Source organism: Salvia hispanica, chromosome 4, assembly GCF_029641045.1.
Source record: "Salvia hispanica isolate PSC_SH4W2 chromosome 4, Shi_PSC_v1, whole genome shotgun sequence".
In the NCBI taxonomy this organism is placed as follows: Eukaryota; Viridiplantae; Streptophyta; class Magnoliopsida; order Lamiales; family Lamiaceae; genus Salvia; species Salvia hispanica.
This window is the reverse complement of record NC_142695.1, coordinates 58,456,128-58,483,058: the sequence shown is the minus strand read 5'-3', so window position 1 is coordinate 58,483,058 and position 26,931 is coordinate 58,456,128. Positions and strand designations below refer to the sequence as shown.

Sequence of the window (26,931 nt, the reverse complement as noted above, 5' to 3'; positions counted from 1 at the left end):
GTTGTGTATTAGTCCACGAGTTATCTCCTTGGATTTAAATTTGTTTGAGCACATGTGCTGGACTCGATACAGATTTTTTAAAAAATGTTATATTTCAAAAGGGTTAAATGCGAGCTCATTAATTGAAAAGTACATGATACATAAAGGATAGAGCAACCAAACTCTTGTGATGATTTATTCATCTAAAAATCAACCGTCGTTGATTTTTCTTTTACTTCACATTTTCGATACGAGACAACTCACATATGGATATCTCAATATGTCTCCTCACATGTGAGTTGTCGTATTTTGTTAATACTCTTTTCACTTCCGATGCGAAAACTTATGTCCTTTCACTTTCAATGGCACACTTGTTACGAACATGAGACATGCTTTGATTCCGTGTTAAAATATGATATCAAAGTTTGGACACACTAGTCACTAAATGAAGAATATAATAAACTTATTTTCATAGAGTTGCGTTAGTGCACTAACTAATTTACAGTAATAACTAATAAATTTTAATTCTGTGTATTAAAATTATTAATAAAAAACATAATTATACCAATACAACATGTAAATGTAAATATCAACACAAAGATATAAATTTATCAATAAACGAATATTGATAAATTTATATCTTTGTATTGATATTTTTAGCATACAAAATTAATATTAGTTATTACTATATCACACACATATTTAATTTATTTATCATTAATTGTGGTTAGATCTAATTACTAACTTCACTAAAAATAATGAACATTGTATAACTAAATAAACAAAAAAAAAAACAAGAAATTTGCGGCAACCGCAGCTCCCTCGTTGGTAATTCTGCAAACCCTTTTTCTATTTCTCTAGCATTTTCAAATTTCAATCTCTCGCAATTGCTCAAATTGGTTTAAATTTCTATGTAAGTTTCAATCTTTTGTATATTTCATTCAATTTTGCAATGATCCGTGGATTTTTACTGTGAAATTTCAGTGTTTATGATGCGTTTCCCCTTATTACCATGGTGAATTAGCTGTGAAATCGTTGATGTATACGGTTGAATTAGTCTTTGAATTCACAGTTTGAATTCCATGCTACGGTAGCTGATTTGCTGAAAGGCCTTTGTTTGTAGATGGATTTTGATTAATGAAATGTGTGTAAATGTAATGAATCAGTGGTTTCCCAATTGCAGTTTTTGACATACATTATGTTGCAATTATTCTATGAAGTTGTTGAAATGTGGTGATGATTACGTGTAGTAATTGACACAATCCCTGGTAATCGTAATTTCTTAAACGAGCAGCTGCACTGTCTCGTATCTCCGTTGCTGAGCTAATGATGAAGCAAATATAACATAGAATTGCTAGAAAATGATGTGCTTGTGGGTGTCCGTACCTGAGGTAAAAGTATCGACTCGAGCAATAGAGTAAACGATGGATATTAATGTAGGAAATATTGGATTATAATGAGAGCATGTGGCTGGTGATGTTAGGATTGGTAACAGATGTTGATGGCACTGCGATGAGCATTGGAAGCTTGCACTGTGCCAGCATCTGTCAACGGGAAGATATAGGTTGATGGAGAAGGAATAAGTGGTGCTGACTTGGGATAATGATATCCTAAAGTCAATAGGGGATTGATTCATTTCATGAACTTCAACGGTGGCGGTTGTTCTATTTGTAAAGTGATAGAAGCTAGATTGGTAGGAAGATGATTCTGTTGAAGCGGGACATCATGCCATATATACTTTGATATAACCCACATTTCTCTTTGGTTTTGTCATCTTTTGCGTATAGTAGTTTCTGCATCCCTTTTGCGATCTTGGAAACTAATAAAACTAAGACCATGCCACAGCCGTACATGCATAACACACTGCTGAAGCTGAGCATCTTATTCTCAGTCCTATCATAGTGAGGCTTTTTTGGACACCCCGTGTCCGAAAAAAATGAATAGAAAAAAGCAAGAAAAAATATCATATTAGGGGCTATGCACTTAGCGGAAGCTTAAATTATACTTAGGTGGATGAATGCATTGTGTATATCTGAATTGTTGGAATAAGAAGCATTGTATTTATTCAGTTATTATCTGTATTTTTCCTTCATGAAATCAAAACTGATTATTAATGATTGAAGAATGACATCAAAGGGGAATTTCTCATATTCCAGGGTGCACTGAGCTAACCATTGGTGTCTATATCGAGTTCATTCATCATACTTTGCTGAGAGCAAGCATGGATAAAAAGTTGAAGGTCTACATCTGGGACATGGACGAGACTCTTATTTTGCTCAAATCTTTACTTACTGGGACATATGCTGAGGCTTTTAATGGCCTAAAGGATGTGAAAAATGGTGTAAATCTTGGAAAACTATGGGAGAACCATATTCTTAAACTATGTGACACACATTTCTTTTATGACCAAGTAAGTTAATGTTTTATTTTTTGCTTTATTCATATTTCCACATTGATGTATTTGCAACTTTTAGCTGACATATGAGATGATTATTTAGATTGAGAGCTTTAATCAACCGTATCTTGATTTCTTGAACCAATATGATGACGGCGCAGACCTCTCTGGTTACAACTTTAGTCAGGATAGTTTCGGCCCACTACTTGATGACCTTAACAAACGTAAATTGGCTTACCGTCACCGCTTTGTAGCTGAGAAGTATAGAAAGGTACATTTTAGATTAGGGGCTTTTCATTTCTCTTTTAGTTCAAGAACATTAACGAGTATAAATCATCTAAGCATCTTTTGTTATAAATATTCCCAAGTCCTCTCTGCTCAGACTATTTATCATGAGTTTATTTACAAATTCAAAAAGGAGTTATGAACATAATATTTTCACATAGACATAGGACGAAGTCGTGATATGCTGATCAACATTATGTTTGTGCAGGGATTGCATAATATTCTTAATCAAGATCTCATAAAATTGTGGGAAAGTTTGTATGACTTGACTGACACTTACACAGAGAGGTGGCTTTCTTCAGGTAAAAGTGTTCTGTCTGTGTCTACGAGATGATTTGCCTGAATTTCTTGAACTACTAGAGCTAATAATTTGCTGCTGGTAACATAATCTGCTAGAAGATACAAACTTGTCAATCACTTACCTGGATAGTGTATTAGTGTTAACGAGCTACCTGCCTCAAAGTTCCTTGGTGGTCTTTGTTTTTCTACTTACATTAATGAGCTAAAAGGCTGCTTTTTTCGAAGGTTACTTATTTAATCGAGAGTATTGCATGAGACTAGAACTGTGTGAACTTGATTTGGCAAAAGTGAGTTTCATTTGATTCACTGCATTTCTTTTAGGCTAGTTTTGGCTTTCTTAATGAAGCCAAATATGATTAATTTGAATTTCACTAACTTTATTGTATTTCATTTTGGATATGACCTTTCCTTCTAAGAGAAGAACAAATTGTTGTATGCTTTTGTTATAGAAAGCTTCTGAATCATTTTTTTATCATATTGACATACTACTTCCTAATTGTTGTTTATACTCGATACAGCTAGGGCCTGCTTGGAGCAGTGTGCAGGCCGGAGAAGAGAATCGACACCCTCTGCAAACTCAGATAGTGCTAGTGATGCTGCATTTGAGCACATCAATGTCTTAGTTACCTCGGGACCTCTCATACCCAGCTTGGCCAAATGCCTATTCTATCGGCTCGATAATATGATTACTTGCAACAATGGTTTGTTAACTCTCCCATCATTACTTCAAGAACGCTGATTCTGGCCTTTGCTAATCCATTCTTGCTTTCCAGTCTATAGCTCGCTGGATGTGGGGAAGCCCCAGTGTTTCGCATGGATCAAAGAGCGCTTTGGAGGGCCGAATGTCCAATTCTGTGCTATCGGGGATGGCTGGGAAGAATGCGAAGCTGCTGAATCTATGAAATGGCCATTTGTCCAGATCGATCCAAAGCCAAATGGTCTCCACAGGTTCCCAGGTCTCAACTCCGGAGAGCTGAAGCACTATTTTTCGATCGTGTATGGGGATGATGATAATGAAGATAGTAGAAAAAAAGGAGAGTTGTTATAACAAATGGATTCTTTCCTGTTAAGCAGAATACATTATTTGGATTTCTATGTTGGCTGTATTTTGTGCAATTTCTTATATAAAACTTCATCGTGAAAGATGAGATTATTTATCATATATATCTTCAACCATTTGAACATATTTGCATTACAATAACATCATACTCTTGTACAAAATAATAAACAAATACATGATTCACATGGAGTAGTTCAAGGGGACTTGAACGATACACAACACCCTACACCGATCATTGGGGTCGGGTCACGGTCACCTCATATGGCACGCTGCTGCACCCGAAGCTTTACCAGGGACCATCCTTCGTTTCTCCTTCCTATAATTCACGCGCAGCTTTGGGGACTTGGCTTTCGTAGTCTCTTTAGCAGACCTGTTCATTTGGAGAAGAGACATCAGAAAATGTGGCACTTGCATGAAACAACGTTGGAACAAGAATTGGCATTAGATGCATACTTCTGTGGTAAGAAAGGGTTCGCGAAATTAGGTACTGGTCTAGCATGAGGAACCAAAGTCCTCCTCAACTGTTTCAAGGCCTTCTCCTCCTCCATCTGTAATGTTTTTACAATGAATTAGATTGTCAAAATCTTGATTTCATTAATATTAAGTGACAGAGTGCTCACCATCTTTGCAGCTTCTGTCTCCTCTCTGTATCTCTTGTAGACCATTTCTTTCTCCTTAATCTGGTTATAAATATAATAAGAATGGTAAAAAAACACAACTTTTGGGGCAAGAGAGTTTGTATCTTATCGAAAAAGAGGGTAACCTTTTTATCGAATTCTGCTCGATCGACAGCCCTGTTTTCGACATGTAGATTGAACTCTTGAACCTCTGTGAGGGGCTTTCGCTCTTTCTCCGGGAGTGGAATCGGGTCCCTGATGTTGATAGGTTAAACAAGTTCGAGATAATCAGTGAGAGCATGAAAACAGGAGAGCCGGACATTATGTTGAGTTCAGTTCATACTCTTTCAAGATAGGCTGGGCTTTGAATCTTCTCATCTCAGCTTCTTCCATTTCCATCCTCATCCTTTCCTCCATTTCTCTCTGCATCTCCTGTTCATGCCTTGCCAAACTTTCCAGTTCGAACGGCACTGGTTTCGTGCATGGCTTCACCTCTGGCTTTGGCGGAATCTGCAGTGGAGAGAAAATTACATGTTACAGCTATCTTTCATCACATCAATGAAGGAAAGAACCAAGATGTGAATCATATATGCATACCACAGGATAATCAGTTGTGTATGGATATGGATGAGCTCTTGGTATCCTAGCCCTCTCCTCTTCTAACTGTTTCTGCAAGAGTTCTTCAGCTATCCTTCGCTCTTTCTCCGCCCCTCTTTCCTGATCGGACGAAGTAGACAAAAAACATAAATCTTTGTACAAAGTAGAATAAAAACACCAATGATTTTTATTCATGAGGTGGTGTTCGTTTCATACCTCTGTGTGGAGATGGAATGGACTTGGTGTAGTATTTCTTGGGAGCATTTTCTCACGTTGAGGTTCCGAACATAATGAAAGCTGAATTGAGTAGAAAAGGAAGCAATATTTAGCTAAATAACTAACTAACTATGTCGAACACAAAAAAAGGACTTAGGAAAACACGGTTCTGCTACCTTATCGAAGAGGTCTACAACAGCAGTTGGTGGAGGAGGGATTCTTTTATCTATGGCAAAATTAAATTCCTGTGGAATTGTAACTTGCTTCTTCATGTTACAAAAGATTCCCATGTCCCCTTTACTCTCAAATATCTGAACAATTGAATATTAGTATCAAACAACGGTGTTTGAGCAAAAAATCAATAATTTAACAGAAGGTGATGTGGTAATGAATCTACCTTTCTATTCAATGGTCTTGCCTTGAAGTGTGGAATATTTTCAAGCTCCTCTTTCTCCAACTCCTCAGAACTTTTGATCCTGGGAGGGCGAGCTCGTAGAGATGTTTGAAGAACAGGTGGTTTCGGAATAGTAAGATGACTTGGTTTCCATTGATGGCTCTGCAAAAAACAAGGGTGTGTTATAATGAATGTTATGCCTTGCGTAAAACCAAGTCGATATGAACTGACGATTACTCAACAGTAGGCTTTACCTCTGTGGATTCAACTGAGGCCACAGTAGATGTTTCTGCATTCTGAGTAGCTCGTGACATTGTTTCTAGACGGAATTCCTGTCCAAATGAAGACATTGTCTCATATTATCTGTTTGAATAATATTTCGTTTTTTTCAAAGTTGCACTGAGAAAAGACGCTCGTATACCTTAAACTCTGGAAGCTGGGGCGTGCTTCTTGGCAATGGTGGTAAAGATGGGGCCTCAAAGATCTGCTGGCAAGACAAAACCAGATTGGTAAGGATGAACATACATGTCTTACATTTTTTTTTCTTTGAAATCTATTAATTTTCTACCTTTTTGTTTAGTGGCCGAGCCTTGAACTTAGGAAGCTTAGCCATCATCTCTTCCTCAATCTCTGCTGAGCTTTTGATTTTAACAGAACGCAAGCGCTGAGACGTTTCGAATTCAGGTGTTTTAGGCCTTGTCAGTGTAAGCTTAGGCTTCTGAGAAAGAGAACAAGACACCTCTCTTGTCCCTGATTGGAATTTCTTCATCATTTCTGCCGTGGAAACAAATGGCGCTGCTGGTTCACGAACGTACATCTACATGATGAACTGATAAATCAGCAATTTGTGGCTAAAGAGAACAATACAGAACTTGAACTAATTTAGAACGCCGTTTACCTTTCTATCTTCTTTACAAGTTTTAGCAGTTGCAAGGCCGAAGCTGGAGCTGCTGCTGACCACTCCAGTTCTTGTTTTGTGAGGCAGATTCAAAGGTTTGTTGACTGTGAGAATCTGAAAAGAACATCATCAAAACCACACATTAAAAATTCGAAAATTCGAAAACCATGAAGTTGCAGTGTCGCATCTATCCACCTGTCTAGACTTTCCTCCATCAAGTTTTTGCCTCTTTATGGCACGGTTTTCATGGGCAAAGTTGAGAGTTCCGGCGATGTTCTTATTACCATTTGTGTCCCTGAGAAATACCAGTTGAGTTCCGGCGATGTCACATGATGATATATGATTAACTAAACAAAAAAAAAAAACATACTACAAACATATCCACACCTTCTAACACTAGAAGGTTTAGCACTCTTTGCTTGTGATTTCGGTAGCTGTTTCTTTGAACTAATGGCTGAAGGATTTTTCAGCATACTAGCAATCTTTTTCGCTGTCTGAAGCTTAATATCATCCCTCGGCTTTTGTGGGGCTGGAGTGCAGCAAATCTCCGGACCTAACAGCACAAACGACTCAATTCAGACACGATTCAAGAAGAAACAGATGCATTCTACACAAACTCATGAAGTAAAAGAGGGTGACTGACTGACCTTGGACAGCAGCTTCCTTGGGGACAGAGCCTTGTGCAATACTGATCAATCAGAAACAGAAAACACCATTGCTCGTTAGACTATGTATCCGACTACCAAAAACAGAAGAACAAGCTGTGCAAGAAAAAAAAGCTACTTTTGTTTTTGCAGAGTGCATGAGCTTTCTGCATTAGGTGTTGTTGTCTTCTCAATTTCCTTACAAGTTCGAACTTCCTGCGTTGCTTCTGTTGCAATTGCATTTGCTTTATGTCTGTAATGTAGGAAAACAATGAGACGCTTCCTCTGAAGAAATATAACAGCAACAACACAAAGTAATTATGTGTACTAACAATGTAGGAGCTGATTCTTGAGCAGAATTTGATGCACTCTCAGATGATTTTGGCGCCTGATACAAGTAGAAACATTTTACATTAGTCACATATATATATCCACACAACACTCATATGATAAATAAGTCACAAACATTAAATAAATTACATTTGTCACATATAAATATATCCACACAACACTCATATGATAAATAAGTCACAAACATTAAATAAAATTCCACCTTCTGCATTTGCTGTTCTTCATTGAAATTGCAAAGAATCTGTTGAACTGTTCTTGTAGCTCTGATTCTAGGCATAAATGCTGCAAAACCATGAAATATACTAAACATGAATACTCTCACATAGGCTAACTAACCATAGACAATTATCTTCAAGCAAAAACTCTTCATGATCAATTAGTTTCCAACTTTTAACTTTTCCCACAATTCATACAAAATGTTTCGCCATTACTTAATGATCATACAAAAGTGTGAAATTTGCATAAATAATACTACTAAAAAACGTTTCATTCGCATTTTATTTCAACACATTTCATAAAACGACGATGAAACATTTTGTATACATACTGTAATTTCCACCAAATTTTCCAGAAAATGCCAATTACCAAGTCAATAATGTACCAAATGATGAAACATTAGGTATACATATTGTAATTTCCACCAGATTTTCCAGAAAATGCTGATTACCAAGTCACTAAAATTCACCACTCTCAAAATTCAATAGGGGGAAACAATCCAAAATCCCTAAATTCACCACTCTCAAAATTCAATTAGGGGGAAAAGCAATTAACATCCAAATCAAGCAAAGAGGGGAAGCGGACGCACGAGAAGGGGCGTGCGCGAGGGCGCTCTCGAACCAGAGCTCCGCCCTACGAACTTCCTCGGGAGTCTCCTCCGCCAGGAAATCGTGAAATCGCGGCGCCGAGAACTCGTACGCCTCGTCGATCATCGATAGATCACTCGACTCCTCCGCCGCGGCCATTCAATCGATCAAACAACCGACGATTTTGCGGTGATTCGCAGTGTAACTGATGAGAGTGTGTGGATTTGGAGAGAGGGAAGGATATTAACGTTTTGGATTTCGTTTAACGGTCGGAATTTTGAAAAAGGGGAATGTGGAGCTGGTGACTGTTATATATTGGTGTTCCAACGGCTAGTAACGCTATCCATTTCTATTTATTTGGACTAATTTTAAGGGGAAAAAAATTATTTCTACATATATAAACATTTAAGGGAATGTTGTATGAAAAAATTATGAAGTTAAAAAATTTTCGAAAAAAATGATTGATTTTAGATTTTTTTCTCAATTATTGACAAATTATAGTTGCATAAACTATATTCATATTTTCAAACCAAAGGTTATGATTTTCTTTATGCATAGACAATATTGTTTAATTCAACATCCGCTAGCGATTTTTGGCTGCCATTCACATACTATTTCAATAAAAATCAACATGAGATAATTGAGAAATACGAGTATATTAGAACTTCATGGTTTTTTTGGCTGATTTAAAAGTTGTGGTACATGTCAAAATTTAGACAAATTTCATGTTTTTCCCGACAATTGACCCAACATTTAATGGCAAATTGTCGAATTTGTGAAGTTTTGGTTCATCCGGCAATTTTAAAAATCTGCCAAAAAAAGTTTGGATCCTCTATGGAAAAAAAAGACCTGTCATTAATATTGTTGATGTTTTTAACCAAACGACATTATTTTCTTAATTAATAGACGATATCGATTAGTTCATCAGATGTGTTGGCCACGTATAATTTTCCGGCTTTTATATTTGATTCAATTTTACCGAAAACCTATTGTAGAATAATTGTGATTAAAACTAAACTCCATGAATATTCCCATTGATATTGAAAATTGTGAGATCGATCAAAATTTGACATAACTTCGTGGTTTGTTTCTATGGAGTACAATTTTTCAAACATTTAATTATGTGCTTTATTTTTATTTTTATTTTATAATTAAACAACATAAATTTAGAAGTAAAAGTACACAAGGCCGTGTTTGGTGCGGTTGGATAGCATAATTTTGATTTAATGTACCCGAAATTATATTACTACTGTATATATAAAGTAAATAATGATAAAAATATATTGTAGCAAAACTATTAGTCAAATAGACAAATACTGTATAACGTAAACTATGTTGTACTAGTTCCAAATTCAAATATATTATAGTAATTGTTTAACAGTTAGTTTACAGAAGTATATTCTTAGTTATTAATTAATTTTGACCAAAATGGACTCCATTTAGGGACATGAGTTCATTGGGCATATAGTTTATAGGAGATCTGTTCTCCTGAGCGCCATTAAGTGAGCGATATAGAGGCGACAAATTACGTGGCAATGGAATAATAAATCTTCTTATTATTTTTTAATTTATTATATGTAACTTCATCCCTACCAAGTAACCACGCAGGTAACAAACCATCCCCAATATTCTGAAATCCGAACAGCAGATGTTGTCAGTTCACTGCATCACTAAGTTTATCTTGCCAGAATTATTGTCCAATATTCACCGTAAACCATTTTTTCTCTCCTCGCCTCAATCTTTCATTCTTCCTTGCCAAATTTCTTCCTTGTTGGCATGCAATTCTCCACAAATCTCTTTTGATTCGTCTCCAAATAATCCCCAAACTTCATCCATGTGGATTTTATCATAACCGCACCAAATATTTTTGATTGATTTCAAGATTTAATTTGGGTTATGAGTTTTGCGCCTCACACTATGCAATTTTTCTGAATTTTTTAGGAGAAGAAAGAGAGTTGAAGAATTTTACATTTCTCTGCAATTTTGAGATTCCTGAAATTGTGGAGAAGTTGTGATTTTTGAAATTGTAGGAGAAGCAAGAAATCAAAGGCTGAAAAATCAGGAAAAATGGAACTGCTGGGTTACACAATGTTGAAGGAGAATTAGATCCGGAGAAAAAAAGAAGCTTTGAGCGAAATTGTATGCCTTTTTTCGATTCGACATCACCGATTTGGAGCCCGGTGAGGAGGTCTTTGATGTGGAAGGGGAGGTCATGATGATGCGTTGCAGAATATGCAACGGTGAGATGAGATTTAATGAAGAGCTTCACTAATGGGGAGGCAATTGCAGAAGGTTGAGAAATATATTGGATAGAGAATTGCAGAAGAAAGGGAAAAGAGATTACAGAATTGAAATACGGAAACAACTTAAAGTCAGGCCTACGTGGCATGTAAGCGCTCACAGTCGCTCATATTAGGTGTGTAGCAGATCAGTTCTCTAGTTTATAGTATAATTATTAGTACCATATTTAATCACCAAGTAGTCTTATCACACCAAAAAGTCGAGGTGTCAATTATCTTAATCATAATTTTTACATAAGACAAAATTGCATAGGCCTATCTATAACCTAGAAGCCCATAAAGAGTTAAAAGCTAATTTGGCCCATTTACTATAACTAACATAAATATCCAAATTAGTGGTACTAAAAAAAACCATTCATGATGAAGACCCCAAGCTTTTCAACCAACATCCCTTAATTGGATAATTTCATTAAATAAAATAGTACTCACTCCGTTCACTGTTAGGAGTCTCATTTGAATTCAGCACGAATTTTAAAAAATGAAAAAAAAAGTGGATGAAAAAATATAGTGAAATGTGTGACTCGTTTTTTATATTAGTTTTATAATAAAATATGAGTGGAATGGGTTAGTAGAAAGTGAAGTCTACCTAATATTTATAGTAAAAATGAATCGAAATTCCTAATGACGGATAAATTAAAATAATAAATCGGGAGTCCTAACAGTTGTACGAGAGAGTACTACTATTAAAATTTCTTTCATAGAGTACTAATGTTACTACAAAGAGGCCAAATTAAAATTAAAGATCTATCCTTTATAATTAAAATTATTTACGAAAATTAATGCTTTTATCATTTTGATGAATCTCTATTTTCCTAAATTCACACCTTTTTGTTTATATTTATTGATCTGTTTTCGAAAGTCGTGAATCAATCCACAAGTCAACAATTAATTGGCGCCGCCTTTTCTGTCTAAAGTCAAAACTGTCGACTAATTTTCTCTTTTGCTGAATAAAACAGCTAGAAATAGTAATAAATAAATAAATTGGTGATCGTAGCCTAATAAAAATTCAATCTTTTTGTGCTTCGCTGAATAATTGAGTTCCATTTTTTTCTGAGAAAGAGACAGCCATGACAGGAGGAAGAGAAATCTTCAATAAGATGAAGGTTACTTCTCTCTCTTTCTCTCTCCTGCTATTTATTGAGTAATTTGTAAACAGTTTTGGAGTTCTTGAACCGTTTATTTTGCAGTTTTTTTCTTACTTTCTTTACTCCTATCTCTGTGTGTTTTCTGTTTTTTTTTAGGGGGTTTTGCTGGTTAGTGTAAAGGGATTTTGGAAAATGTTGTGTAAGTTTGTGCAAAACATTGATCTGCATAGATTGAATCAAGAAATGGTCTAAATTGGTGATTTTTAGGTAACTTTGCTGCAGAGGGAAAATGGATTTTGATGTGTCAGTACACATCCTTATTGGGAAAATTTGAGGGTTGAAGTTTTGGGCAAAAAAAAAAAACTTGCTGATTGTTGTCTGTTTCTTAATTGTGGAGGCTTATTGTTATGATTGCATTTGATGATTGTAGTGAAGTTTCTCTTAGAATCACAAAGAAATTATGAATTCGAAAGCTAGTTTTGTTGATGGATCGTTTTCTTGCTTTTTCTCTTGCTGAGATCAAATGTAGATGGTGTCAATTGCTAGAGGCTTATGATATGATGCCAACAATCTGATATGTTGATTGCTTTTTTATGTTTATGTGATGAAGTTGTTGATGCCCTTTTAAGCCGATGACATTCTAAAAAGAGTGTTCTTGGTTGCTAACTCGGCTTCCGATTCTTGATAATGATCGGTAATCTAATGTGGCGGATGATATGATGGCAACAATCTGATAAGTCAGTTGCTTTTTCTGTTTGTGGTGAAGTTGTTGACACACTTTTTAGGTGATTGCATACTAAAAAGAGTGGTCGTGGTCGCTTACTTGGCTTCCGATTTGTGGAAATGATCGGTAATCTAATGTGGCTGATGATATGATGCCAACAATCTGATATGTTAGTTGCTTTTTCTGTATGTGGCGAAGTTGTCGACACACTTTTTAGGCAATTACATACTAAAAAGAGTGTTTTTGGTTGCTTACTTGGCTTCCGATTCTTGATAATGATCGGTAATCTGATGTGGCTGATGATATGATGCCAACAATCTGATATGTTAGTTGCTCTTTCTGTATGTGGTGAAGTTGTTGACACACTTTTTAGGCAATTACATTCTAAAAAGAGTATTTTTGGTTGCTTACTTGGCTTCCGATTCTTGGAAATGATCGGTAATCTGATGTGGCTGGTGATATGATGCCAATCTGATATGGCCATTGCTTTTTCTGTTCATGTGGTGAAATGTTGATGCACTTTTTAGTTGATTAGCGTTTTTGGTCGCTTACTTGGCTCCCGGTTCTTGATAATGATCGGATAATAGATTGATGATATGATGCCAATCTGATATGTCTGTTGATACACGTTTTAAACGATAGTAGGTATGGCTAATTAGTGTTTTTGGTCGCTTACTCGGCTTCCGATTCATAGGCTTACGATATGACAAATTGCTTTTTTTTATGTGGTGAAGTTGTTGAGTACTTTTTATCCGATTACATGCTAAAAGAGCGTTCTTGCTCGTTTACTTGGTTTCCGATTCTTGATAATGATCGGTAATCTGATATAGGCTTATGATATCATGTCAATTGCTTTTTTCTGTTTATGTGATGAAGATGTTGTGTTAGGAACACACCTTTCGCTTCATATCATGTTGATGCACTTTTTAACAGATTACATTCTAAAAAGAGTGTTGTTGGTCGTTTACCTGGCTTCCGATTCTTGATAATGAACCTAAATCTGATATTGGCTGATGATATGATTCAAATCTGATATATGCCACTTGCCTCTTCTGTTTATGTGGTAAAGATGTTCGTTTTTTGTGTTCGGGTTTGGGCTTTTCATCCTTCATTGTTGACAGTTACGAAGCCTAGCTCGTGCTTTTCACATCTGTAGCTAAGCATCTGTGTATTTCCAGTTGTTGTTTAGACGCCACTAGTGATCGTTCGACTTTAACCTCCCTTTCCGATTCAGGAAAAGGCGTGCTTCTCCACTCCTCTCACGCCCGATGCAAAGAAAGGCGGCAGCAAATTTGCCAAGCACGTCACACACGGCTCCCATCTAGCGAAAGGAAAGGCGAATCACGCCATGGAAGACTACTTGGTGTCAGAACTCAAGATGGTAGACGAGCACGAGTTGGGCTTGTTTGCCATCTACGACGGACACATGGGGCACGACGTTCCAAGTTACCTGCAGCTTCACCTCTTCGACACTATATTGAACGAGGTATGTTGCTACATTTCCCGTTTCCAATTTAACATTTCTCATATATCTTATATTCCAACAGAGCGATTTCTGGACCGACACAAAAAATGCACTAAAGAACGCGTATCACAAGATGGATAAGGTAATATTGGAGAAATCGGGTCAACTGGGGAAAGGAGGGTCGACAGCAGTGACTGCGATATTGATCAACGGACAGAAGCTCGTTGTTGCAAACGTAGGGGACTCCCGGGCTGTCATCAGCAAGAAGGGCGTCGCCAAACAACTATCTGTCGACCACGAACCTAGCAGGGAAAGGAAGTTCATCGAGAGCAAGGGTGGTTTCGTATCAAACCTGCCCGGTACACAATCATTCCACCAAATAATCCCTCTTTTTTTGTTTCACAAATGGCAATTAGGTTTAGTGTAATCTCTTTCTTAACTGCCATAGGCGACGTCCCTCGCGTTGATGGCCAGCTGGCGGTGGCGAGGGCGTTTGGCGACAAGAGCTTGAAGAGGCACGTGACCTCGGAGCCTGATATAGCAGTCGAGGCCATAGATGACGATGATGCTGAGTTCATCATCTTAGCAAGCGATGGATTGTGGAATGTGATCATTCGATAAACTTTTCTTCGAGTTGATTCGCAATTAGAGAAGCTATACATTTTCTTTATCTGCCCTAAACTTTTGCAGGTCGTGTCGAACCAGGAAGCGGTCGACTCCATCAAGACGATCAAGGACCCTCACGCAGCAGCAAAGCATCTCGTTGACGAGGCGGTGTCGAGGAAGAGCAAGGACGACATCTCTTGCATCGTTGTGAGGTTTCATTAGCCTTTGATTTGATCAGTTTTAATGCTCCCAAAGCTGTTATATAGGATTTGAAGAAGATTGGGGCATACTTGTGTATAATGTTATGATTCCAAAAATATGTGATTCTATACTTTTTGTCGTATATCGGAATTTCGTTTTTCGCGTGTCCATCCGGTGTCGAGCCCTTCCCATCCGGTCTTCGTGTTTTTCTTGCCTTCGTGCTGCGTACCACGTCCGACTCAAGAGTGAGTCGTGTAATGAAGATGTTGGATCGTGTTATTAATCTTTTGTGTGTTTTTTTTGTTTTACAAATCATCAAACCAGTTCGATGTCCGGTCTTAATTATAATAACATTGCTCTATGCAAAGGGACAGAATAAAACATAAACGTTTTTTCACTCAATGTCTTATTCAGGTGGGGTTAGTGGTCGGCTGACTCCATCACTAGCCGAAAGTCAATAAAACTACTCCGGTCTTCGTGTTTTTCTCGCCTTCGTGCTGGCGTACCATATTTGACTCGAGAGCGAGTCGGGTAATAAAGACGTTGGATCGAGTTATTAATCTTTCGTGTGTTCTTTTTTTTCCGTACAAATCATCAAGCCCGTTCGATATCCTATCTTAATTATAAAAACATTGCTTTATGCAAATGGAGAGAATAAAGCATAAACGTTTTTTTTCACTTAATGTCAGATTCAGATGAGGTTAGTGGTCGGCCGACTCCATCGCTAGCCATGAAAGTCAATAAAACCACTCCGTCCCGATCTTTAAGAGTTTTCTATTCATAATTAGCGATGACTGTCGCACTGTCTCTCTATTTCCAACCCGACGATGCCACGTTGCGTGTGCCCACGTGCATATCAAATGCTGATGGGTCCAACAGCAGAGCTGAGGCCCAAACTTTGAGCCCATCATTACACAACAAATTTCCATTTAACTCTTCCATCTTTCAGTGCAAACATACAAAATTCTTGCAATTTTCGAGAGACTCCTTTTACTGGGTGACACGTGTCCGCCTCCACCAAAATCAACCTCTTCTTTAACCAATTGTATTCATGGGATCAAAATGAGATATAGACAAAATAGTGAGTGTTACACTTCAGTGTTTAGTTTAAACTGATGAATTTCATGTGTCGATTTGTCACAAATGTACATTTGGATTAAGCGTTACTATAATAAAACTAAATTAAAATTTACTCCTTTTTATTGAGACACAAACTATGGATCAAAGCTCGACAAATATTAGAAAGATTGAATTTTGTATGTAAAATAGTATTCCTTCTTTGGGCCAATTAAAATCTCATTTTGTCATTTTAGTATATTTCCTAATAAAAAGTCTTATTTAATTTGTACGATAAATGAAAAGTAGTAACTAATTCCATTTAACTTGTAATTTTTACAATTCATATTTTTTAAAATATGTGCTAGAAAAAAATAAGATTGAGAGGGAGTATCATTTATTAGATTTAGCCACTTTTATTTGCATGGAGTAAATATTGTTTTACTTTCTAACCATACATCTTATCTAGAGATGAATTTTTGGCATGAAAAAGAAAGAAAAAAGAAATTTTGGCATGGAGTAAATATTTGTTTCCTTTCTAACAAATATCTTATCTAGAGACGAATTTTCTTCTCAACTACTACGTTTTTTTCTCAAAAGTTGAAGATAAAATTTTTTACAATTTTTTGATGTCACCTTTGTTAGAAATACAAGCTATTTACATTTTAGTTTTTTAATTAAATGGTTTGGAAAATTGAACAAAAGTAAATTTGGTAGTTTGCCATAATTTTTGCATAAAATATTCAAATCAAATAGGACATATGTTTAAGCAAGAAGGAATATTTATTTTGTTACTTAATATTTATTGAGTGTCACGATCAATTAATTAAACACATTAAATCCATCGATAAATACGAACTCTTCTATTGACAAAACGTTCTTGTCATGATCAGGCTACTCTTTGTCGAATACAGAAAATAAAAGAAAAGAGAAATAAAGTTAGTAGTACTATATTACATCGTTAATTAATTAATCTATAATAATAATCCTATTATTTCATTTTTCCTCTTTTAATTGAAATAAAATCGAATTAATTACAGATCATATTTTCTGACAGAATTTAATACAAGAGGCCAAATCAGATCTAACTGCATGTCGATTGACTTAACTAATTCTGGAAAAAACAAAATAGAGATAAGAAAAGGGATATAGTATATAATTAAAGTAAATATATCAATGAAATTTTTATTTCTAAAGTATATAATTCAAAGATATCTCCATCTACATCTTTGAAAAACCAAGTACCCTAATTTATAAAGAATTGTGGATAGACTCGAGTTACCTGTAAAGATGCTTGAGATTAATTTGTTTTATTGTTTGCACCTATGTTTCACTCTAATAATTTTTATTAAATAAAGTAACATGCATATATAATAGAAAATGTAAATGAACAAATTATTAATTGCACATGTAATGTCAGCAAGCATTATTTCACCGTAGTTGAAATTCAATAAATGTTAATTAATGAAGTTGATGACGGTTAATATTATTTTACCATTGATAAAGTTGACCAAGTACATAATACTATATAATTGCATAATTATTTAGCGTGGTTTAGGATTTACTATTTAATTCAATTTTGTAATCACACGATTGTAAGTTGTAACAATTGATTAGACTAGCTAGACTTGTTTGAATTTCAAGTAGCGAGAGCTATATGCCACTCTATGAGTATTAATTGGCCAAGTATTTGTCCTACTCATAATGGAGTACTTATTTGATATGAGTATATAAGGAACAAAAAGGTTTTTCCCCAACAAAATTATAATTTGAAAAAAAAAATTCAACTTATGATAAACTAATATTTATCCATCAATAATCAAAATTCAAAGGTCTGGTTTACTTTATGGGTCAACCGTAAAATTAGTTACCTTCTAATTTTAGTATACCCCTGTTTCTAATAAGGAGGATTTGACTCTCTATAGTAATATACCCTTATTTCCAATAAGGAGGATTTGATTCTTTACAATAATCTCTTTTACATCTTATCAATTTACATTTACATTAAAATTTATATCATTATTATAAAAAATCTAAACTGTTGCTAGCAACGACGATCTCACTTGTTGAAAATCTTAATTTCCCCCTTTTTCTTATTAAATTTGTTGAAAATATTTGGTAGTTGTTTTATCCCTTACTAAAATGATTTGAGAATAATAACTTAAAATTGGATGGATAAAAAATTTAAAAATACATCCAAATGAAATAATAAAGAAATTTGATTGTAAGAAATAAGTATAAGATGAGAAGATAAAAGTAAAGAGTATTACAACAATAGCTCTTATCAACATCTTTTTTTGTATAAAATTAAATATATAAAGAAATTTAATTGTAAAAAATGCAAGTAAAAGATAACGACATACTTCTAAATGATAAGATAATGTTTGATATGGTAGATAACTGATATAAAAATAAAATTCTAAGCTATCTATCCTATTAAAATATTATATAATAATAGCCCTTACTAATATCTTTTTCTGCCTTCAATCTTACTACTCCCTCACCCGCCATTGCCATTGTTTTCTACACTATTTTCTTCTACATTTTTATGACAGGATGAGTAGTAACAACAATTAATGACAGACGGAATAAGTAGTAATGACACTAATTTTCTTCTACATTTTTATGACATACGGGATGAGTGAGTAGTAATGACACTAATTTTCTTCTACATTTTTATGACATACGGGATGAGTAGTAACGACAATTAATGACAGACGGAGTGAGTAGAATCGACACTAACTTTCTTCTATATTTTCTATACTAATTTACTTTTATAACAATTAATGATAGACGGATTGAGTAGTAATAACATTAATTTTCTTCTACATTTTCTACACTAAGTTACTTTTATAACCATTAATGACAGACGAGTAGCAGCGACGCGACGGGACGAAGTGTTGTCCTTTTCCTAAGAATAGGAAACACAAACGACACAAAAAGTATAATACCATAAAAACCCAAGGAATCAAACTTAGGAAAACTACAAGAACATGGCCACATTCCCTTCACCTAGAGAGAGATTATTGCATGTAATAGTTTGATCTCAAGCTGCCACATATCTCCCTCTGCATGCAAACACCCCTAATACTATTCCGCCACGCACCCCTCTGCCCATCCCCTCACACCATCCTCGTCACCTCTCTCTCCCCTTAATTCTCACCCTATTTAAATCAACTTCAACACCTTCTCTCTCCACACACAAAAAATCAAAATGATGGGCACCGTTTGCACCGATCACCAACACAAGTTCCACCACTCCCACCAACTCCTCCTCTCCAAAAAATCCCTAGACATCCCTCCCCGCAAGCAGCTCCTCCTGGGCCACCGCGGCGGCGGCCCCGATTCGGAATCCGGGGCCGACAGCAGCCCCGGATTCTCGAAGTTCCTGCCCTACAACGACGGCTCCGACTCGGACTCGGACGACCCGTACTCGTCCGACCACTTCCGGATGTACGAGTTCAAGGTCCGGAAGTGCAACCGCAGCCGGAGCCACGACTGGACCGACTGCCCCTTCGCCCACCCGGGCGAGAAGGCGCGGCGCCGCGACCCGCGGCGCTTCCAGTACTCTGGCACCGTGTGCGCAGAGTTCCGGAAGGGCCACTGCGGGAGGGGCGACGCCTGCGAGTTCTCGCACGGCGTCTTCGAGTGCTGGCTCCACCCGTCCCGCTACCGCACCGAGGCGTGCAAGGACGGGAAGAGCTGCAAGCGGAAGGTGTGCTTCTTCGCGCACTCCTCCCGCCAGCTCCGCATCGTCCCCGACTCGGACGCCTCCCCGGCCGCAGATAAGAAATCCGCGGCCGCGGCCGCCCACCACTGCTGCCTCTACTGCCACTGCTCGATGTCGGCCTCGCCGACATCGACCCTTATGGGCCACCTGGCCCATAACACTTCCCCGCCCCTCTCGCCCCTGGGCGAGAGGGGCGGGGGCGCCAGCGCGTCCTCCTACAGGGACGCGCTGGCGGAGCTCATGGCCTCGTTCGAGGCCATGAGCCCCAGCCCCACGGCAGGCCGCTCCAGCGGCCTGCCGTGGCTGGACGTGAACGAGGTCATGAGCCCGGGCCGCCAAGGCGGCCTGCCGTGGCTCGACGTGAATAATTTCAACGTCGAGGAGCCGCAGCAGCCGCAGTTCGTGATGTCGCCCTCGACTCCGGTGAGGCGCGGGCATAGCAAGTTCTACTCCGGCGAGAGCAAGTTTTCTCCGGTGGAATATTCCGGTAGGAATTTGGCGGATGACGGCGGATCCGGTGGGCCGGATCTCGGGTGGGTCAACGATCTGCTGACGTGAACGACGAAAGAAGACGAGGAAGAAGAAGAAGAGTTCTCTGTAAATATGAGGATGAGGATGAGGAATGGAGGGCTTGTGTATACATACACAGAGAAGGGTGTATGTATAGGTGAGATTAATTTTTTTAGCGGTGAAATTGTTAATTTGGGTGTTGACTTAATGTGTTTTTAAGTATGTTGATGAATAATGTCTTTCTTAATTAAGTTGGGAAATTTGGAGGTGTAATTCTTGTTTGATGATCAGCTTCAAGGCTTCAATGGTGATCAATGATCAATGTGAATTGTAATGTACCATATATTATATCTTGATCTTTTTCTTAATTAATGAACATCTAATTTTGTTAATTACCTATGTCTTTATTTTTCTTGGTTGCATATTCCTTTACCAAATGTGAGTGTGTTTGTGCATTGCATTTACATGGTCGAAATTAAATTAGAACTATATAAGTAGCTAAAAAATGTTAAATATATATGAACACGAAAGAGTAAAGAGGGAATTAGTTGTGATTCCAACATAGGTGGCAAGCATGCAAACATGCCACGTGAGATATTGGATTTTATAAATAATGTTTCTTATCTTTTTCCATTTGTTCAATTGTTTGGTTAATATTCTATGGAATCTTATGAATAGTACTATGTTATTATTAATTAGATACATCTAAAAGTCAATACATTCATGTTAATAGAAATTTTTCGAACAACTATTCAGTTTCCATTAAAGGCTATTTGCCTTAGCGCACACCTTCCCTAATTATTAAAATCACCTAATTTTTTGACAATAAATTAATATTAATCGCTATTTGTTGTCCTAGTAATTAGTAGTATATACTACTCTATAGGCTATCATATATTGTTTATACTCTTGTTCGCTCCATGAAACTAGTCTAGCTTAAAAATTAGTATACCTAATTAAATATGTCAGTCATCAAATTATATACTATTTAAGAAAAAAACGTAATTTATAACATTAATATCCTAACAAAATCATATGTACAATTCATAGAAAGTTACATTTATAATCTTATTAATATCATAACAAACACATAGTATATACAAACAATATCAAAATTCAAAAAGCATCATACTCTCAATAAAATAAGATGAAAATGGGAAATATATCATAATTTTACTCATTATTTTTTTGGAAATGAGACCACTTACTATTGTTAAACAAAAAAAGATATGTAGTACACTTATTTAGATAGGAGTACATCATTTGCATCGGTTTTGAATAATACAAATTTATAGAGAATCATTAATTTTAAATTTATAGGTATGCAAGTATGAAGTATTGATCCAAATTATGGTACAAATAGCTAGGCTTAGTTATGTATGGGGCAGCTCATATGTATTAGTGATAATACAACTAATAGTTGAGGTTGTTGCCAAATTGTATGACTACGAACAATAATTCTTAAGAATAAATGTCTAGAATCATTGACAGATTATTAATTTAGACCTTATAATATCCTACATATAATCCACTAAAACATAACACTTTATAAGATATAATTATATTTTTGTAAATTTAAAATGCTTGTAATTGCTAGTGATCTTGTCACATTAATTAGTGGTAAATGACCAAGGTTTCACACCCACTTGTTTAATTCCATTAATCCAAAATCTTTAATGCTATTACAAGGCACATACATACATATATGTAGCAATATTTCTATCATGATACCTTATATCTAGACATAAGATATCAATATTATTGATGAAGTTGTTGGAAATACTAGAAGAGGACAATGGTGTAATGACAGTGGGACAAGAAAATGAATAATGCAAGTGAATAATTTGATATACAAATGTAGGTGTGTTTCCTAGGAAGGGAACTCATGTGGTGGACAGCAAGGGATGTAGGGTAGTGTGATTGATTTCTTGATTGATGAGACCATAGAAAAGTGTGTGGGGATTTATCCAAAGTTAGGGTGGATTCATGCCCTAAATGCACAACTATATGACTCAACACTTTCATGATCTAGCCCATGCTTAAAGTGGCCTATTTAGGTTCAATTTAGGGCCCCATTAATTATACCCCTCACATGCATCTCTAATAACTCACTCAGTCACTATCTATCCACACCCTCATCTACATTTTTATGTCTCCCATTTTGGAGAGAGAGAAATGATGTGCTTCGTCGGGTTAGAAACAGCCGATTCCGTTTTTAGAAATGTAGAATTGGAACCAGTTCGGAAAGGATTTTGGTAGTTTTCGGGCTTTGAAGTGAAACCGACAATTCCAATTCAAAACTTTAACTTTTTTTATTTTATTTTAAATTTTTGGTTAAAATTGAACGATTTTCTGCTGAAAAAATGTTAGATCGCTGATCGAAATTATCAAAATCATGAACTTACCACATTTTGTGGTTGAGGTTTAGGTTTTGTCTGTCGACCGTTGTTCCGATTTGAAACCGTGACCGACGACACAAAATTCTATGCGAAGTAGCGATTTTGATTTAACCATGTATCACTACTTCTATGTTTATAGATTGAGTTTAATAAATGGTGGAAATGAACAAGATCTTAATCAAAAAGTGAATAGGCTTAACAGAGAGAGGGTCCATCACTATAGGCCCAAAATGAAATACTATTAAATAAAATGTATTGGGCCAAAATAATCAATTATATTGAAAATCCCAGTAAATAGTTTCACTATATTTATGATAATTTTGATATTTTTTGTCTCAAGTTACTATTAACAGTCCTCAAAATGTATCCAAGGCCAATAGTATTGATTTCTTGAATCTAAAGATTTCGTACAATGAGAATTACAAATTTTAGGTTGCCAAAAACTGAAGAAAAAATAATACTTATAATTGCAAAATTGAAAAGTTTGGTAACTTCTAAGCTAAGTTTAAAAATGATAGTAACGAATTATAAATTGCATGCAAGTCCATTGTGTAAAAAGCAATTAATACTATAATTATATTTGAGAAATTCTATGGAGGGTGCACAAATTAGACAGCACCGTTGAAATTTGTAGTACTTGTGTTTTACTTTGATTATTCCTATCAATATCACCTTTGGATCTCGTTGACTCTAATGAATGATTCGACGATTTATTATTACAGCCGTCATGGATTAAAAAGTTCGAAATTAAGAAAATGATTTGGTCAACTACCTGCCCTGTATCATACTCCCTCCATCCACGAATAGGAGTCTCATTTCATTCTGACACGGATTTTAAGAAATGTTAAAAAAATTGGATAGAAGAAAATTAGTGAAATATAGGATCCACTTGTATATATTAATTTTAAATAATGTGTGAGTAGAATGAGTTGGTGGAATGTGAAGTCTTTTTACTTTTTATAGTAATAATGAATCGAGACTCCTATTCGCGGATGGACTAAAATGGAAAAACGGAACTCTATTCGCGGTTGGAGAGAGTAACGTGTAGTACATTAGAAAAGGTAAATATAATTGATGAAATTATTGTAGCCATCATGTGTTCAAAAATGAAATTAAAAAGAGAATTTAATTGGTTAATTGCATGCTCTAAATATTTACTATTTTAGTACTATATAAGAAAAAACTAATTGAGAAAATCCAAACATATATATTTGGAGAGAAATTTTATATACTTCTATATTTCGTTATGATAATTATCTGTCATCATTGCCCTCGTCTAGTTTATATTTAGCATTATTCATTCTATTGTAAATATTTAGTTCGATTTTAATATTTTAAAGAATTGTAAACATTAGTAAGTAATGTTACAAATTATATAAAAATCAAAACTTAATTTGTCATTTTATTCATTTATTTAAATTTTTTGAGAAATTGAATGAATCATGCTTCGAAGTTTATTATCTTTTAGAATAATAACATCAATAATATTAATAACTTTAAGGTAGTATTAAAATGAAAATAAATATTGTATAATAGCTCAAACTGAAAAAAATGCAACAATACCGTCCCTGAAAATTTGTCACTTATTTCCATTTTCATCCGTCCCTAAAAATTTGTCACATTTCACTATTTTTGGTAGTGGACTCGTATTCCACCAACTCATTCTCACTCACATTCTTAAAACCCGTGTCGGGTCAAAGTGTGTCAAAATTTGGGGGACGGAGGTAGTATAAAACTAATATAGTATATATAAGTAAGACCCACATACCACTAACTTTTTCAACCTACTTTCTACTCCCTCCGCCATAGTAATGGAGGCAAAACTTTTCGGCACGGAGATTAAGAAAAATTGTGTTAAGTGAGTTAATTAAAGGGAGAATAAAGTGAAAAATAAAAAAAGGTAGAGAGATAAAGAGAGAAAAAAGTAAGAGAGAGTATAGATGTAGAAAAATGTGTTGACTTTTACTAAAAAGGAAAATGACTCTATTACCGTGGAACCTGAATAGTAACATCAATAATAATTTTTAGGTTTTAAAATTAAAATAAATACTGGAGTAGCTCAAACTGAAAAAAAAGGACAGCAGTTAATTATTATTACACTTTATTCTAAGAATATAGTTACACGTCAGCTTCCAACCACCGTGTAACAGAGCTCAACTAACGGCGTACCAATAAAGTGGATGTTTTGTTAGAGAGCTTTTCTTGTGATGACGGCATCGCACGTGCGACGTGGCGAATATATAAACGGAGTGGCGGCCCCCACGTGATTAGCCGTCTTTGCCGGCCCCAGGCGGCGCCTTCTATATTCTCACGACACGTCCGCCTCGCTCACGCGCCTCCACCCACGTGCTGTCTTAATTCATTCATGTCCCCCATCAGCCCATCCCCACCGTCACCGCTTTCACACGCTCCATTTTGTCCAAATCAAGCATCCTTTTTCTAGCTAGCTCTTTTTTAATTTTAAAATGTTTACCACTACCTATTACTACCTCTCTCCGTCCCCCAAAATTTGCTACACTTTGACCCGACACGGATTTTAAAAAATATAATGAAAAGTAAGTTGAAAAAGTTGGTGGGATGTGAGTCCTACTTTTAAAGTATTAGTTTTATAATAAAATGTGAGTAGAAATGAGTTAGTGGAATATGGGGTCCACTACCAAAAATGGTAAAAGTGAAGTGTATCAAATTTTCAGGGACGGACCGAAATGGTAATATCAAATTTTCAGGGACAGAGATAGGAGTACTTGAAAATTTTAAAAATCCACATTATTTTGAAAAAAAGTAAAATGTCAAAAAAATAATAAAGTTTGATAAATTTTTGGTTCACCCACTATTTATAAAATCAGTTGAAAAATCATGAATATTGAAGATTTTTTAATTCATCGATGTAATTTTTTGATTAAATTGTGCATGGTCAATTAATCATACTCCCTTCGTCCCACTTAAAATGCAACATTTGGGAATCAGCACGGGATTTTATGTAGTGTTGTTTTGTGAGTTAAAGAAGAACGAGGAAAGTAAGAGAGATGAAAAAGTAGAGATAGAGTTGTTTCCATTTTAGGAAACGTTTCATTTTTAATGGGACAGCCAAAAAGGAAAACGTTTCATTTTTAATGGGATAGAGGAAGTAAGTGTTAAATAATATCGTCTATTTAAAAAAAAGTATTTTATTTAACATCAACAATATATCACGCGTCAGAGACTAATCTTTTTGTCACGAACCCATCCAACATGGATCATCACATTGATAACAATAAGCTCATTCTAAAGAGGTTCATGTACGGACACCACAGAAAAAATACATGGTGCGCGAGATTCAAATAGTAGAGACATTCAGAGCTTGAATTTCCCTTGCCATCAATAGTAGTAGTTGCGAACAATTCAAATTATATAATTTGTCTAGATGATTCTTATCTTATATTTGGATATAAGAGAAGCACCGTCCTTATAAAATTACTGCAGTCTATCTAGTTTTAACATATGCAATTCTCAAACGATCGCTCAGTAACAAGTTTCGTACCTCAAGCGATGGCTCATCGCGCAAATGCAAATCTATATCTCGACCTGGCGACCAGCTTGTCAAATAATCCGTAACCGGAGTAGTCTCGCGATATACGTGTCTCATTAATAAAAACCAATTTCTGTCACACACACACCCTAAATATTTTGAACAAAATTAAAGTAACTTCCATCTTCTCTATTTGAGGTGATCATAAAGACCCAACTTGGTTCTCAATTTCGACTTCAATACTTTTTATGCCGTTGTCCCAAGCAAACCGCAAACCAGGATGTTTAGCTCATAATTCAGCCACAATTACTAAACCAACATGTCTAGATAATTTAAAAATTTATAGAACAAAATAGAATTAATCAAATTTTCTGATTTATTTTACAAATGAGTCACTAGCGTATAACTATTAGACACTATTCAGACTACGAGAATATAAGTTGTAATTATACTAACTTAACCTCCAATACTTCTGAATTCACTCTACTAATAACAAAAATAACTAAAAGTCGGTGTGAAACTAATTAATGAAAGGAAGAAAAAGAATTATACTCCTTCAATTCCTTTATAAGTGGCTAGTCCTTTTTTTTGTGATATCCCCAATAAATAAGAGTATAGTAGCGAGAAAACGTCGACACTGAGTATTATGGAATTAAGAGAGTATGGTGAAATACCCTTTTCTTTATTTAGGATTTCTATTTCTAACTTTATTCTCTTCATTTTATATTATTCTTTATTTTATTTTACTTTTCTTCATTTAAATTATTTATTGTTCTTTATAAAAAATTGATTATAAAAAAATCAATTA

General features: G+C 35.7%; 3 protein-coding genes and 1 pseudogene across 6 annotated transcripts; 3 read left to right on the top strand and 1 right to left on the bottom strand.

Annotated features, from left to right (window-relative positions):
* The first annotated feature begins 730 nt into the window (after positions 1-730).
* EYA (eyes absent-like protein) lies at positions 731-4,119 on the top strand. 2 transcript variants are annotated; one of them, XM_048096114.1, is made up of 6 exons: positions 731-807; positions 2,136-2,389; positions 2,478-2,645; positions 2,868-2,961; positions 3,478-3,660; positions 3,733-4,119. In XM_048096114.1, the coding sequence occupies exons 2-6, from the start codon at positions 2,201-2,203 to the stop codon at positions 4,005-4,007; spliced, it is 909 nt and encodes a 302-aa protein (XP_047952071.1). In that variant the 5' UTR covers positions 731-807; positions 2,136-2,200; the 3' UTR covers positions 4,008-4,119. The 2 variants fall into 2 exon arrangements, with proteins under 2 accessions (XP_047952071.1, XP_047952072.1); XM_048096115.2 differs by lacking the exon at positions 731-807 and adding an exon at positions 812-892.
* LOC125197378 (protein TPX2-like) lies at positions 4,098-8,821 on the bottom strand. 2 transcript variants are annotated; one of them, XM_048096111.2, is made up of 20 exons: positions 8,542-8,821; positions 7,939-8,018; positions 7,718-7,773; positions 7,525-7,638; positions 7,389-7,429; positions 7,129-7,294; positions 6,937-7,036; positions 6,742-6,855; positions 6,412-6,660; positions 6,265-6,330; positions 6,098-6,175; positions 5,847-6,005; positions 5,626-5,760; positions 5,450-5,530; positions 5,234-5,353; positions 4,980-5,146; positions 4,783-4,891; positions 4,640-4,699; positions 4,473-4,567; positions 4,098-4,389 (listed from the first exon to the last, which is right to left on the bottom strand). In XM_048096111.2, the coding sequence occupies exons 1-20, from the start codon at positions 8,696-8,698 to the stop codon at positions 4,272-4,274; spliced, it is 2,265 nt and encodes a 754-aa protein (XP_047952068.1). In that variant the 5' UTR covers positions 8,699-8,821; the 3' UTR covers positions 4,098-4,271. The 2 variants fall into 2 exon arrangements, with proteins under 2 accessions (XP_047952068.1, XP_047952069.1); XM_048096112.2 differs by having other exon boundaries at positions 6,265-6,327.
* A 2,979-nt stretch (positions 8,822-11,800) lies between these two features.
* Positions 11,801-15,088, top strand: LOC125196459 (putative protein phosphatase 2C 58). 2 transcript variants are annotated; one of them, XM_048094981.2, is made up of 5 exons: positions 11,801-11,942; positions 13,883-14,134; positions 14,196-14,472; positions 14,562-14,719; positions 14,804-15,088. In XM_048094981.2, exons 1-5 carry the CDS (start codon positions 11,907-11,909, stop codon positions 14,939-14,941), a joined length of 861 nt encoding a protein of 286 aa, XP_047950938.1. In that variant the 5' UTR covers positions 11,801-11,906; the 3' UTR covers positions 14,942-15,088. The 2 variants fall into 2 exon arrangements, with proteins under 2 accessions (XP_047950938.1, XP_047950939.1); XM_048094982.2 differs by lacking the exon at positions 11,801-11,942 and adding an exon at positions 11,983-12,774.
* Positions 15,089-19,156: 4,068 nt separating this feature from the next.
* SOM (Zinc finger C-x8-C-x5-C-x3-H type family protein) lies at positions 19,157-20,608 on the top strand (annotated as a pseudogene).
* The last annotated feature ends 6,323 nt before the right edge of the window (positions 20,609-26,931 follow it).